The 14,115-nt window shown below is 43.5% G+C and overlaps 1 protein-coding gene across 1 annotated transcript; it reads left to right on the top strand.

The window, feature by feature from the left end:
* The first annotated feature begins 880 nt into the window (after positions 1-880).
* On the top strand, positions 881-12,969 carry fam53b (family with sequence similarity 53 member B). Its single transcript, XM_028432056.1, has 5 exons — positions 881-1,059; positions 6,140-6,371; positions 7,141-7,189; positions 8,077-8,840; positions 11,897-12,969. Exons 2-5 carry the CDS (start codon positions 6,282-6,284, stop codon positions 12,251-12,253), a joined length of 1,260 nt encoding a protein of 419 aa, XP_028287857.1. The 5' UTR covers positions 881-1,059; positions 6,140-6,281; the 3' UTR covers positions 12,254-12,969.
* Positions 12,970-14,115: the final 1,146 nt, after the last annotated feature.

Genomic DNA, 14,115 nt, shown 5'->3' on the forward strand with positions numbered 1-14,115 from the left:
ACGGTCTGGGGGAGATTAGAGGCACACAACAGATGTTATTCCTTGATTAACAATAGCGTCTGCCAGGGGTGAGTCTCTGCTCCCCACCCTTCTGAGGCCCAGTGTGCTAACTTCACCCCACAGAAAATAAATTAACTTACCGTATATGATCATATACATATCAATTTTTTGGGAATGCAGAACCCAGCTTGACTTTAAAATCCAGGTATACACAAATAACACACAATGTTCCAATATACAGAAAGCTGAACAAACACTGTTATTATACACAAGCTATGTGTTATTATTAAAGTGCATACTGTATTGGAAAAGTAAAATGTAAGAAAAACAAACTTATCATATCCCATGCTGATGTAGATCATGATAAAGCCATTATTTAGTTCCTGGAGAAACATCTGTTTGTGATCAATGTATTTATTTAGGACTAGCCTGTGTTACAGTGGGATTTATTTTGTGTTTACATATATAACATACATCTCTATTTTATCTCTCAGTGAGTCTGCAGGTCACACACTTTAGGAAAGTTATCACATTACACCACTGTGTATTGTGAAAGTACCTTGTCTATATGAACTGCTCCAAAACTGACTACTTTTCATTACTGCAGGGTGGACTAGACCACTAGTTACAAACGTGAGAGCGGTGTTTAATAGCAACATAGACAGAATAGATTAGTTTCTGCATGTATACAGACAGAAGCGTAATGTGAAATAGACTTGAAACAACAACAGAGAAAATAAGGGAAATAAATGTGGTTAAATAAAGTGACTGAGCGATGTTTATAAGTTTTCAGACACCCCTCTCCCCTGTCAAAAGTGGTATCGGCCGTGTATGTTGTCACAGGCTCATTAGCGTGCAGTCTTGTTGGACAGTAGTGCAGTGGGGTAATGTTGTAGTTTGTAGGAGCTCCCTGGAGCAGGACGTGAAGCGCTGCTCGCTCCGCTTCCTGTCTGACGCCTCGTTCTGTCTTTTTGCTAAATTAAAACTCAACATGATCAGCCGACACTAAGCAGCCTGCCCGGTGCTGCGGAGAGATCCGAGGCGTTCACCGTCATGCTTGTGAGTTTTTGCTCATATATAAAGTTTAACTGTTCTAGAAGACTTGGAAAGTGTAGTTAGCTGGTGAAGAGTGATGCTTTCCCTGTGTTTTGAAAGTTTTCTGAATCTTACTTATGATGACAGCTTCGTTTGGATGAACTATTGTCTAAGTTAGGTTTCTTAGTGCAGACTAAACATACCACTTAGTTAGCTTAGCAGCTTTTCCCCCATGTGAACTGCCTTAGCTGTGCCTCCTTTGTTTTGACTGTGTTATTACTTCCATAAATGCTTCCTGATAGACTTCTGTCTGCTCCTCCTGCTTTTTGTGTCCCCTTTGTCAAAAACGTGATGTAAAGACACAATGTGATGACACGTTTTCTCTGCTCAACAGCCTTCTATGTAAATTTACTGTATGTGAGGTGCACACATTCTGATCCTAAACTTCCCAGCAGCCTCTAATACTGGATACATTTCTGCAGGGTCTGCAGTCCTGGGGTCAAAATGCTCCTCTGATGTTGCAGAGTGTAAAAGAACTGATCTCTAGAGCGAGTCAAATATGAGCAAACTGGCAAAATGCTGGAAAATCCCACCATTTACACAGCATGGTACACAGTGTGCAAGTTTAAAGAGATTGCCCATATTGGTTTTGCTGAATTAAACACTTGTATCAGCCCACCAGACAAGAATGGCTGGTGGGAAGTGCATGATGAAGCCACAGTATTTGATGACCCATGTCATTTTGTTCTCAGACTGTCTTTGTTAGTGTACCGTCAGTGGAATGTTGTCATCTATATCCTGCAAACCTTCCTCTCAGGTATCAGGTCATGGCTGGCTGACACACAATCCAATCCAACAGATTCTACAATTTATGTGCTCATTGCGATCATAAACACAAGAACTTGTTAAACCTGAACTTCTCACAGTGTCCTGCAGCCATACTTAGGACTGCTGAAGTTTAGAAGGCTTAAACATTTATATACTACTACAAATGTTCATATTTTATGATTAGCAGCATGTGGCCATTCTGTCAAAATCATGTTTGCTCTGTAGCCTGTGTGTAACATTCTGTGAGCTCCCGTCACTGTAATTTCTTTGCCAAACTCATTTCCCTTTCATGAGGGATTTTGGAAAAGGGGTTTAAGGGACTGTTTGTGCTGGTAACTTGGAGAAGCTAAGTTTTCAGAGCCTTTTCTTCTGAAAATAAGAGCTATCCACCTGGAGGGCTGGCAAGCCCATCTAAAAACTGTTGAGCTGTTTTACCTCAAGTACATAAGAGGCTGCCTCTCAGTGCTGATTCCCATCTTTGTACATATCAGTGATAAGATCCTCTGAATGGTAATGCCACTTCTTTATAGTGGTATTTATGTTGTGCAACCTATTCTTATTTTGGCCCATTAACATGTATTGTTATTCTGCTGTGGATGTTGTGTCTTCGACCCTCTGTAATTAAGAGACTTTATTAGACTTAGCATTCAAGTGGACAACATTTCTCTCCAACTTGGACAGGTTTGTTAAAAGCTTTCATTACGGAGCTCCACAAAGCTCTTGTTCTGGACAAATGTATACAGTGCAAGTGATTATGTATGAGATAATTAAACAGCAGGCCAGCTTTAAAATACAGGCCTCCTTGGCTGCCATGCATAGCCATGCTGAGCCTTTGTGTTTATGGTAAGTGGGCAGCTGCATGCTTGTGAGACCTTGGCTGTACCCCAGGCCCTCAACTGAGCCTGATAACTGCTATTGAAGCCTCACAGCCATGCTCATTTCTGACTATTCACTTTATGCTTTAAATGAAGAGTGTGCCTCCTGTTTGACATAGCCTAATTTCTGTGAACATGCGGACAGCTGTGGGCTAGCCTGTGCGCCACAATGAGTTTCATAAATTTCTTTTCAGCCAGTCAACCGTGACAGTACTCTGTGGCACCTGCCATTTGTAAAATCTAATTAATTCACAAAGAAAGTTTCAGGCTTCAAAAATACTTGAATCTCCACAGTAAAAATGCTTAGTGCGCTGCTGCAGGGAAAAAAAGCAGAACTGCTTCTATGACAAGCTCCATCAACACACCCAACATTATGACATGAGTCCAAATATGGATCCGGCATGCAACTCAAAGAAGTAGGCCACCAGCACCAGTAGCTTTGGGGAAACAAGCTTTTGAGAAACGTGCATATTTTCTCCCAGGGAATCTTTCTGTAGGGGGACAGCCAAGCTTTTACCCAGCATTCTTTTCATAGGTGAAGAGCAGCACAAATCCCTTAGTTAGGTTTCAAGTCTGGCCATCTCAGGTGCTCAGCAGATGCTTGGATTATTGAGATGGCCACAATCCTGGGATTGTTGAGGCCAGGACACAATCTGACTGCCATTCTTTCAGGAATGTCGGAAAGAGGATGTCTGGAAACTCTGCTATTTTATGTTGATTTGAGTATCTGTTAAGTCACAAAAATAAGTAATTAGTGGCTTATACACAATAAAAACAGTCACATCAGAATGTGTTGTTATCCACCAGTTGTCCAAGTACTATAAAATGGATTAGTATTAGCTCTAATTGTCAGTCAGACACAAAGCTGGCAAATCCTTATGTAATGGTGGCCTAACTCATGGGATTACAGTCTGAGCAATGTATGGAAAAGCTGCTCAAATTGGGGAAAAAGAGCTTTGAGGGTGTGACCTCAGTTTAGATGTCTAAGCTGATGGTCTGTAGTCTTTCTGGACTTAGAAAACTCATTTACAGTGTTTGTGTGCCTAGACTTTCTGAAAGCTGAGCTGACTTTGATGCAGGCCCCTGCTTTAACTTGAGCCAATCGACTCTGTGGTTTCCTATCTCGTTTATGCCGTATGATAGCTTGCTGTTTCTGACACCTCAAACTAGCGATGGCTGAGAGGCTTTTGGTGACCACAAAGGAAGCCTGGAGACCCATCAGCTCGTCCAAGGCCATGTCACTGCTGTCTCTGTAGGACGGCTGCTGTTGCTGCAGCCTGTTTGCTTGTGATGGTAAGCCACGACTGAGGGGAAACATCCTGCAACGTTCTTCCCCTTCTCAGAGATTAGACTTCTCACTTGTCATGGTAGCTTCTGCCCCAACCCAGATAAAGTGCTGTCTGGGCTGCAGAAGCATTCAGACTCCCACTGATTCTAGATAATGACAGCATCATTATAGAGGTGATTCGGTTTATGACATCAAAAGAGGAGTGGCACCCTTTGGGCAGAACTTCTGTATACTGGTACTTCATTTGGCAGATCATAGCTGTGTCTGTGAGGTGAGTGAGCTGGGTGTATCCATTAAGTCCTGGAAATCATTTTCTTTGCAGGTTTGTCTGTACAAGAAAAAGCAGACTGACCTTTTCCAGCACTTCTCAACATGTTTTTCTTATTCACAAACTGACATAAGTTTGAATGGATTTCAAAGGCTGTGTGGCTAGGTTAGGCTTTTATAATTGTGTGTTCAACTTATGTCATGGAGCAGAGGAATGTTTATAATTATGTTATAAACCTCACCCATTTAAAGTACTCAGTTCAGATTTATGTGAAGGGCATAAGAGAGATGCTTAAGTTGTTGTTTAGAATCCAGAATGTGGGACTATGGTTAGTCTTTTTCCATTTTCCAGGGGAGGGAAACATCATTCACTGTCCTCTTTGAGTAAACTTTGTGTTAAAGAGTATTTTTTTGTTTTTGTCAATGCCATGTGCACCCACCACTAAGCCATTAAGGATAATATACTGTTTACACTGCACATCCATAGTTATCTCTGCTATAAAATGCAGACCTCCGTGGTTAATGGTCACGCACAGTATAATCTGGCCTGACCTCGTCCAGCTTCAAGTTTCTCTCTGTTCACGCAAGTCAAAGCTGTCAGATAGCCTTGAATGGTGCAGATAAAAGTATCCTTGTATTTAAGTTGTTTTCTCAATGTGATAAGTGTTAGTAATTGAAATCATATGTCGAATGCACACACCACATTTAGTATGTCGGCTCCTGCAGGATCTTGTGATGCTGACAGACACACACACTCCACCCCACTACCCACAACCTCTGATGTCGGCTCTTTTGTTTCCCACGATGATCTTCTGCACAGAGCATGCTTTTGTTTCACCATCTCTCCTCACTCTCTGCCTGCAGTTTTTCTGTCATTTGAACAGACACCCTCAGACCTTGCAGGCATCATACGACTGTCTTGTGTCCACCATAGTCCCAGTCCGGACTTGGCTTCAAGTAGAACTGATCTAGTGGTAGTAAAAATCCTGTGTGATGATTATATAGATTTACATCTGTGGCTAATCAGCAGTTTTACTGTAATCGTGGTGCAGCATTAATGTGAAGAGGGTTGTTTTGATAACCGCAAGGTCAGCTATTCCCAGCCAGCCCCTGAGGATTCAATTACACAACTTTGACTTTGCTCTCTCTTCCCTTCTCTCTCTGTGTGCTCCAGTGTGGAATACTTTTGAGGAAACTCGCTCTCTCCACACAAACAGGCCGGAGTAAAACAAGGTGTAAAGTTCCACTTTTGGTGACACGCCGGAGAGGCCATGTGGAAGTGAAAATAAAATTTACAGACTGCCATATGATGGCACTTGTCAATCAGAGCGAGTATTTGCTGGGAATGTTTTCTAACCACTGACTTGCCCTTAGCACCACCATGAGGTTTTGTATTTAGTTTTTGTCTAGATGCCTTATCATGTACATTTTTCCTTTGCTAGGTTTGTGTTATTCTCATCTGTACTTGTGGTACTGTGGTAGAAAATTGGCAACATCTGCATGTTGGAAGATACATTTTGCGCAGGTTGGCATACCAGTGTTTGCATGTAGCTCAAAGCTTGGCCAAGTTGTGAGCATATTTGAATTAAGCTCCCATCCTGAAGAAATCAGAAAGGAAGGAGCAAGCCACAAAGTTTTCAGAGTAGCCTTAAAGGTCAGTCAAGGGTAAATGTATGATACTCTGGAGAAATCTTTAGAAGGAGCACTCATCTTGTGTTCTGTACCCTCCACCTACTGGATCTGTTCCCCCTTAATCCAGTAAGATTGTTTGCTGCTTATCTGGTCAACAGAATGTCAGAAATGTACTGAATTCTAATCCTGTGCTCATCTTTGTGTGTCCGTTTAGGATTGGGCCGAGGAGTGAAACACATTCCTGGAGGAGTTGAGGGCCGCCGTCTTAAGCTCATGAGAAACCAGCCTGCTCACACCATGCTCATCGTGATGGCTTCCAGCTCCACTCGCCATTATCAGATCGGCTTGGGACAAGGATGTGTGTTGCCATGGTGATCATTTACAAGAAAACACTGGAAAAGAAGGGTGCTGATGATGTAACATCCAAACACACAGATTTGGGCCCGGTGAGGATTTCTTTCCCCTTTTCTGTTGTGTAAAATGTGTCATTTTATGTTTACATGTGGTCCCGCCAAGAGGCGTACTTGTTGGAAGAGGATGAGGTGGTGCTCTGAATTAGGAAACTTAACGTTACATTCATTTCACAGCAGTGTTTTGGCTCCAAAATTTTTTTTTCCGATTTTCTGTCATCTTTAATCAGACCAAAAATTTAACACTAACCCACTTACAATTAAATGTGAAGGAAAATTAACAAGTGTTGCTTCATTGAATCACAGCAAGTGATCCCAGAAGAACTGATGTTGGAAATAAGTCATATTTTTCTTACAATTACTGATAATTACATCATAATTGCTGCCACCAGAATGTTTGTCATTTGGATTTGAATTCTCTATTTACTTTACTCAGAATGACAAAATAAGTATTTTAGTTTCACTTGCCCAAACAGCTCTGACTCACTTTCTAATCAGCAGCATCCATGCAGTAGAAGCGTTCCTTCTGCCAGTGCAGAGTGAGAAAATTCCTCCACTAATGTGGACGGAGTTTGCCCTCTCAGTCTCGTGAAATGAAGTCATCATGTTTAGAGCCTGAGCGTCAATCAGGAGGCATTTATGGTGGAACTCACTCCGTGCCTGTGAGATGCACTTTGGACCAATTATTCACAGCATCTGACTTTCCAATAGCTTTTTTATTTGGTGATTTATTGAGTTGTTATTAATACAATCTCACTTTATTTCTGGTGAGCTGACAGAGCATCTTTTTTTTGTATTTTCACAGGCACAGACCATGAGCCAGGGGACTGCACTTTTCTCTTGTGGACTCATGGGTAAGAGTTTGCCATCTAACATAATCAATAAACATATTTATTAACTTTTTATAAATTCTCCATATCTAAAGTTGCTGTAGAGACCATTGTTTGTTTCAGTCACACTGTAAATGTTTATGTCTGCTGTAAAGTTGGAGGTCTATGACAATCATTTGCTGTGGGGCTAATTTTTGTAAGATGTAAGATGTAAATGCACCCTGTCCTGTTCTTTCATTGACATGGCATTGAGTTTGTCTGGCGGTGACACATCAATACCTGTAGGCCTTTTGTTCTTTGTCTTGCCTGCATGTCGTAGATGGTATTTTTGGGGATTTTATCTCCAGTGAAGAAGAATAGACCTTTACATGCCTGGAGTGGGCAGTGGCCTCAATGTTTAGTGTCTGACTCAGAGTTGACTGACCAGTTCAGTTGGCAGACCAATGCAGTAATTCAAGAGAATTTCTTATGTAACAGGTGTTTTCCTATCATGGCAGCTGCTGCCTGATACAAACCTCTCAAAGAGAAAAATAAATACAATAAGCTTCAATCAGAGTTTTTATGAGGGCTATTGCTCCAGTGTATTGAGTCAGTTGGACACTTAGCTCCCTTTCCTTTTCCAATCAGCTGTGCTTACAGACTGTGACAGTAAAGCGGCGCCTGGAGGGCAGGATTTATTTTTAGTGCCAATTACACAAAGCAGTGAGTAGTGTCAACACAAAAGTACACATGCTGGGACTAATGCACTGACCCAGACTGGAGCTGTAGTCCACACTGAGGTCACCAAAGTCACATGATCATAGAACTTCAGTGTTATTTGTTTTGAAGGTGCTTCAGACTGATAAAGCCTTTTAAATATATTATATAACTTAAGTCAAAATTGAATGTGGCTATGGTCATGTTTGTTTCAGAGACAAGCCGGTGGCATGAGGTGGGCCACAGCTGTGCAATACAGCAAAGGCCAGTTAGGACCAGCCTGGAGAGTCTGTGGGATGTTCTGCCGGAGGTGCACAAGAGTTCCGCCCAGTGGGACTGGGATGTTGGCTCCACTTCGAGCACAATCACCAGTTTGTTGCAGGACCTAAGCTTGACTGAGGCCGCATCCTCTCATGTCACTGCCCCCCCCAGCAAGCGACAGTGCCGGTCCCTGTCTTGCTCAGACGAGCTCAGTGGTTGCCGCTCCACATGGCGTCCGCAGGGTTCTCGTGTGTGGACGGCCGTAGAAAAGAGGAGGTGCCACAGCGGAGGCAGTGTCCAGCGCAGCAGCATTGGAAACATGCAGCTTGGCTTCCCGGCCATGCAGCGCAGCTCCAGTTTCAGCCTGCCTGCCCGTTCTAACACCCTGGAGCCACCCTGCTTCACCCAACGCCTCCCCTGGCCCTCCACCTTCAGCGGCATGACGCCGTCCTCCTCGATATCCCTCTCCTCTGAGCCTTCAGCACAGCCCCTTTACTTCTCTCATGAACAAATTTGCCTCCCTGAACCTCATGGACCCTCCCCAACCAGTTCCCCCGACTCCACTCCAGAGCTGGAGCGCCGTGGCGGAGAGGGAGGTCTTGCCCGCAGTCGTTCACAGCCTTGTGTCCTCAATGACAAGAAGATCGGTGTGAAGCGCAGAAGACCAGCGGACACACACAAGCAGAGGCCCTCGTTGGATCTGGCAAAGATGACCCAGGTTTGTATTAATTGTCTACTTGTAACTTTGTATAACTCTGAATAACAACTAAATACTCAATATTTGAGTGTGCACTAAAGCCAGTATTTCCTGTGATTTTGTTTTTTATTGTTTGGAGTCATCACAGCTTCCCTTTGTGCTCAAAATGATCACAGTCCAGAGCTTGAGACAGGAAATGGTCATGTCAGCTGGAAGCTCTGCTGGGTCCACCAGTCAGAGTAACACTAGCTTGTTGTTGGGGTCATTTTCTCAGATAAACAAACACTTCACGCAAAGGTCACGCCATTGTGTCTGTTCTCCCTCTACAGACACCTCAAAATGTTTCTACAAGCATTGGCATTGTCGTTCATTCGTGCAGGCCTGTTCAGGGTCACATTCCATCATGTGGGTGTGCACTTACAAAAAAGGATGGCAGGACAAGTGTGTTTCCGGATATTATTTGATCAAAGCAGAAAATAAGAAGAGAGTCATAATATCTTCTTAAACAATTGGCCTGGGCTGATCACCTCTGAGGTTTCAACAGTCACAGGCAGGCATTTTGTCTGTTTGCTCCACAAGCACTCAGACACACACAGTAAAGTTCACACATACATACACTGGTGGATCATAAACACAGTGCTGGACTTGGCCCCTCTGTGAAAGTCATTCAGAGTTCAGTAGTGTCTTAACAACAGCAATGCTGTGACACACACACACTCACATACACAGAGGGACAAGGTCAGCATGCAGTAAACAGCCTTAGGCGAAGCAACCAACAATAATCACAGAGGTTGCTGCTGAGATTGTTTGTGTTGGATCTTTCCAGCCGATTGTGTATTGTTTTCTGTTCCTCCTATACAGAAGGAACTGCTGTGATATAGGTTTTCAGCAGGCAGAAAGAACATGAGTTAGCAAATGAGAATTTTTGGCCAAGTCATGTAGTATATACACCCTAAAGTAAGCAGGTCAGAGATTTTACTAACTACTTTGTGTGTGGATGTTAATTGCCAGGGTTAGGGTTATCTTTTGTGTCAGAAAAGTACAGTTTGGTGTCATGTTTGGTGGTTTTTGTAAAGGATTAGTCAGCCCCCATGCTCAGGTTCACTTTGGACAATTCTGCCATCTAGATTTAGTAAATCTCTGTGGAAAAGAGTTAGCTTGCTTGGAACTTGGCTCCAGGACTTTATCGTGCCTCACATGTGTCACCCTATCAGGATTCAAAGTCACCTTTCTATTCAAAGATTGGTCACAGTGCTGAGTGTGTCTCTAAAATGTCCTATCATCCACACACCACAGTGGTGTAATTTACCCAGGGAGAAACTGCTACCCTTCTGCGTGGCTTGCTGTGGCTCACTGAATGTCAGGAAGTAGAGCAGCTGTGGCAGAGGTTATAGATCGTCGCACAGGGGGGATATGTGTCGGGTAAAGAGATATTGATTTCTGTAAATTCAGCTCAGTGGGTGGATCGCTGCCACAACCGGGCCTCATGAGCTATTGATCAGCTTTTATTGACAGAGAGTCAAGGTCAGTATGGATGAGGAGACTTACTGCTCCTCCTATCCTTTCCATTCAGTCAGAAGATGAGAGGCTGTGACATACGCAGGCAGCATGTATTCATGACCCCTATTGTAATGGTGGAAGGAAGTTGTGTGAGGACACAGTCAAGGATTTTCACTTCTTTCTCTGAAAGTTAGGGCCATACTTATTTCAGTTGATGCCACTGTTTTGCTAAAGTTCTACACTGCTTATGACCTTATCAGTTTTGTCCCAGGGTCTGGGCCAGAATTCTGGAGAGAGTGAAGTCCTAATGCTGAAGGCAGCAGCAGTGACACTGGCCTGGTGCTGACAAATGTACCCGTTTCATCAGAGCCAAGAAAAACAGCAGGGCCTCTTTTGATCTACAGCTATCCGATGCAGAGACCAATTTCCCTGCTGTTTGTCCAGACATGGATCATTACTCTCACCTTCTTTCTCCACCAGAGAAACTTTTGACTGTACATTGTACTGACCAAAGTAGTCTTGATCTCCACAGCTGTTACATCAAGATACATTATAAATTCATCCCTTTTAGTAGACAGCCTATGAAATAGACTACTATGTAACATATTTATTGACAGCTGCCTTTAACATAGGCAACGTAAAAGTAACAAATATTTATAGGTTCCAGCTTTTCTAATGTGAAGATTTGCTGCATTATCCTACTGACACTTTGAACCATAAGATGAGCATTAGCCCTCATGTATAGTTGTCTTTTTACTATTGATTAGTTGCAGGCATAGCTCTTACACTTGGCTGTGAGCTGCATCTCTCACAGTCCCATGCTTGTTAGGTATTGCATAAGCACACAAATGACAGGAGGTTTCACAGAGGCCCTATTCTGTTGTGTCCTTCTGGCTCAACACACCGTAGCTGTGGGGCATGAGGCAGCTGTCCTGCCTTCTTCACATTAGCTGTACAGATTGGATAAGCCTCTGTCGTAAAGCTTTTCATTCCAGCGCGCACAGCTGTCACAGGACCTGCCTGCAGCAGCACTGGCACATGTGTATTTGCCTAAAGAAGTCAGTGGGTTTCCCAGATGTATGTGTGCATTGTGTGGTGCCAATGTGGAGTCAAAAGGCTGACATGAGTGATGTCTGCCCTCTGGGTGTTTTGGCCACTTGCTGCCCGGAGTTCCTGTTGGACCTCAGATCACAGCTTCAATGTCTCACTATTCCTCACTGCCAGTATGTAATGCAGGCTAAATTTATGGCCTTTGAATCTTGTAACATTTTCATATTAAGGTGGCTGTTGCCCAGTGTCCAGTGTTGACCTCACCCACACACTGTATGAGTACAGTAGAGGATTGTTATATGATGGCTGTATGCCTTTAGTTACAGCATCTTTGTGTCCTTGTTAGGACATAGGTCACAGTCCATAATGGAGGAAATGTTTTTGTTTTGATTTCTTCACCAAATATGCTGTCACCATGGAAACTGTGGACTCCTACCAGAACAAAGATTTGACATATTTAAGTGCATGTCTGTTTCCTTAAGAGCATGAAGTTTATGCTTCTAAAAAAATGATCCTTCTTTCCACAGAAACTTAGGAATTTCCACAGCCTCAGCTGCCCTGGAATCACAGGCGAAGACAGCTGTGAGTCAGGCCGAGCCCTCCCTACTCTCAGGAGCAGCAGTCAGTGCGACACTGATGACTCATCCACAAACGGCTTGAAGGATGTTCAGCCCCGGACCAAAGAGGGCAAGATCACCACGAACATGTCATCAGGCCCTGCTGTAGAGGAGGAGGACTGGAACTCCACAGACTGTGATGACGTGACACCAGAACCCATCAATGGGAAGGACAGTGAGCCCCTATGGACGGGACTGTGTAGCATGAGGAAGGATATGTATCAACTTGGAGGCGAGCTCGACATTGAGCAAATTGAGAGGAACTGAGCTTCCCTCTTTGGGGGAGCTAATGTAAGAGACTAAAAGTTTATCACTAGGTGGTACAATGAACAGTACCGATAGTCTTAAGGACAAAGCAAGTGGAAAGCTAATGCAGAGAGCACTTGTCTTTTCTTCCAGAAGAGAGAATGAACAGGAGCTTTGTGTGCTCAATGCCCATTTTTGGAGACTCTTGTGTAGTCAGAAGCTACTTTGCCCATTGTGCGGCATCTCAACCGTGTCTCAGGAGAACAAGGAAGTCAGGGATGATGAATTTGGGAGGAAACAGAACCGATAAAATATATTATTATTGGCTCAGAGACTGGGGTCTTTAGCATTTCTCTGTAACCCTGATTACCCTTAATGTGCTATGTTTGGAGAGAATTTACAGCAGGTTTGTACAAATTCTCTGCACTAGAATGAGTGTCTGACTGACGTTCTTCAGTAGTACCTGGGTACATGATGGAGAGAGATCTGTAGTAACAGCCCCTTTCACTTTTACTGAGCTGCAAACCGACACACACCTTCCTATAAAGTATACAGAAGAGCTTAACGTTTCACATAGTAACATTGGGCTTGTCTCTGAGATCTGTGCTCCTGTATGTTTGAAAGAAACTTTGTGATGCTAATAGCGTTAATATTCTTTTCTTTTTACGATTTGTAACTATAAAGTTATGTAAAACATGAGCATATTTCTATATGAATAAACACAGTTTTAAATGTGTCATTTGAAGTCAAATTATTTATGTGCTCAACTTTGGGGAAACCAGTGTAGGACTTTTTTATTGACTAACAATATTGTAGCAGTACTCCAAAATCTATAATTAAATCATGATTTTTTTATCCTGATCTTGGTTATCTTGTAATTGAGTACTTGAATTAGGCATTTCACTACTGTTAGCAGAGCACATGCATTAACAGCAAGGTCATTGTTGGCGATGTCTTTACACAACAATGCAGACTGACCCAATTAGGTAGCTGGAAAAGACGATCCCAACCACAGTGGTGGTACTACTGATGAGCCTGTGTTTGTGTGCTGGAGCGGGGAGTGCGTAGGGAGGACGCCAGGCAGGGGTGGGAAGTCCGGTCCCCTTTTCTCTTTATTTTTTTGATGGCGGGGTGGAGTGGTGGAGCCGAGCGACGGTTCACCCCAGAGACCTCCCCCTGCTCTGGGAAACAAAAGGGGCTTTTTCTCTGAGGAGCACAGTGACGTGGGAGGCGGCTGTGAATGTGGGCCATGTGTCAGAGCTGCTGCTCCGTTTGTCTGCTTCCCCTCCCTGACTGTGGTGCAAACCTCCAGAATTTATGTTAACTTTGCTGTTCCAATGATGCTTCTTTGTAAGGGAGTCCCTTTTATGAAAGAGTAATTTGAAGACTTCCAAGCATAAATACAACACAGAGCATATCTGTGGGATTAAAGTGTCCCATAAAGCTGGTGCATATTTTCATAATGTACTGGATTAATTTGTTTGAGAATCTATATGCTTGCACGCTAAAGTCATGTTTACACTGTCACTCTGATACATAAAAGCCGCTCACCTCTCGGAGACCAGGAGGAAATGGGTAAACACAGGCCTTGTTAAACGTGCTGTGCAGCAGAAGACACACGGAGGGCCCCTGGCCTTTAATCAGAGGAGTGACAGGAGTGAAAGAAAGCTGTGTTCTGAGAGAAGATAGGGAGTTCAACAAGGAGGGGTGTGCTGTGCCAATGTGCCGCACAACCCCCACAGCAGGGTGGCGGTCACTTTTGAGCTGTCATCAGAGGTTATGCACGGTCTCATCAGCTCTTAATGACAATTAAGGGTTCAGCTTTAAGGCAACGGATGTTTCAGGTGCACATATGTTTTTTTTCTCATGCATACGAAACATTT

Source organism: Parambassis ranga, chromosome 19 (genome assembly GCF_900634625.1).
Source record: "Parambassis ranga chromosome 19, fParRan2.1, whole genome shotgun sequence".
NCBI classification, from domain to species: Eukaryota; Metazoa; Chordata; class Actinopteri; family Ambassidae; genus Parambassis; species Parambassis ranga.

Coding starts and splice junctions, on each gene's coding strand:
- fam53b (XM_028432056.1), top strand. CDS start 6,282: ATGTGTGTTGCCATGGTGATCATTTACAAGAAAACACTGGAAAAGAAG. Junction 6,372..7,140: donor AACACACAGATTTGGGCCCG/GTGAGGATTTCT, acceptor GTATTTTCACAG/GCACAGACCATGAGCCAGGG. Junction 7,190..8,076: donor TTTCTCTTGTGGACTCATGG/GTAAGAGTTTGC, acceptor TGTTTGTTTCAG/AGACAAGCCGGTGGCATGAG.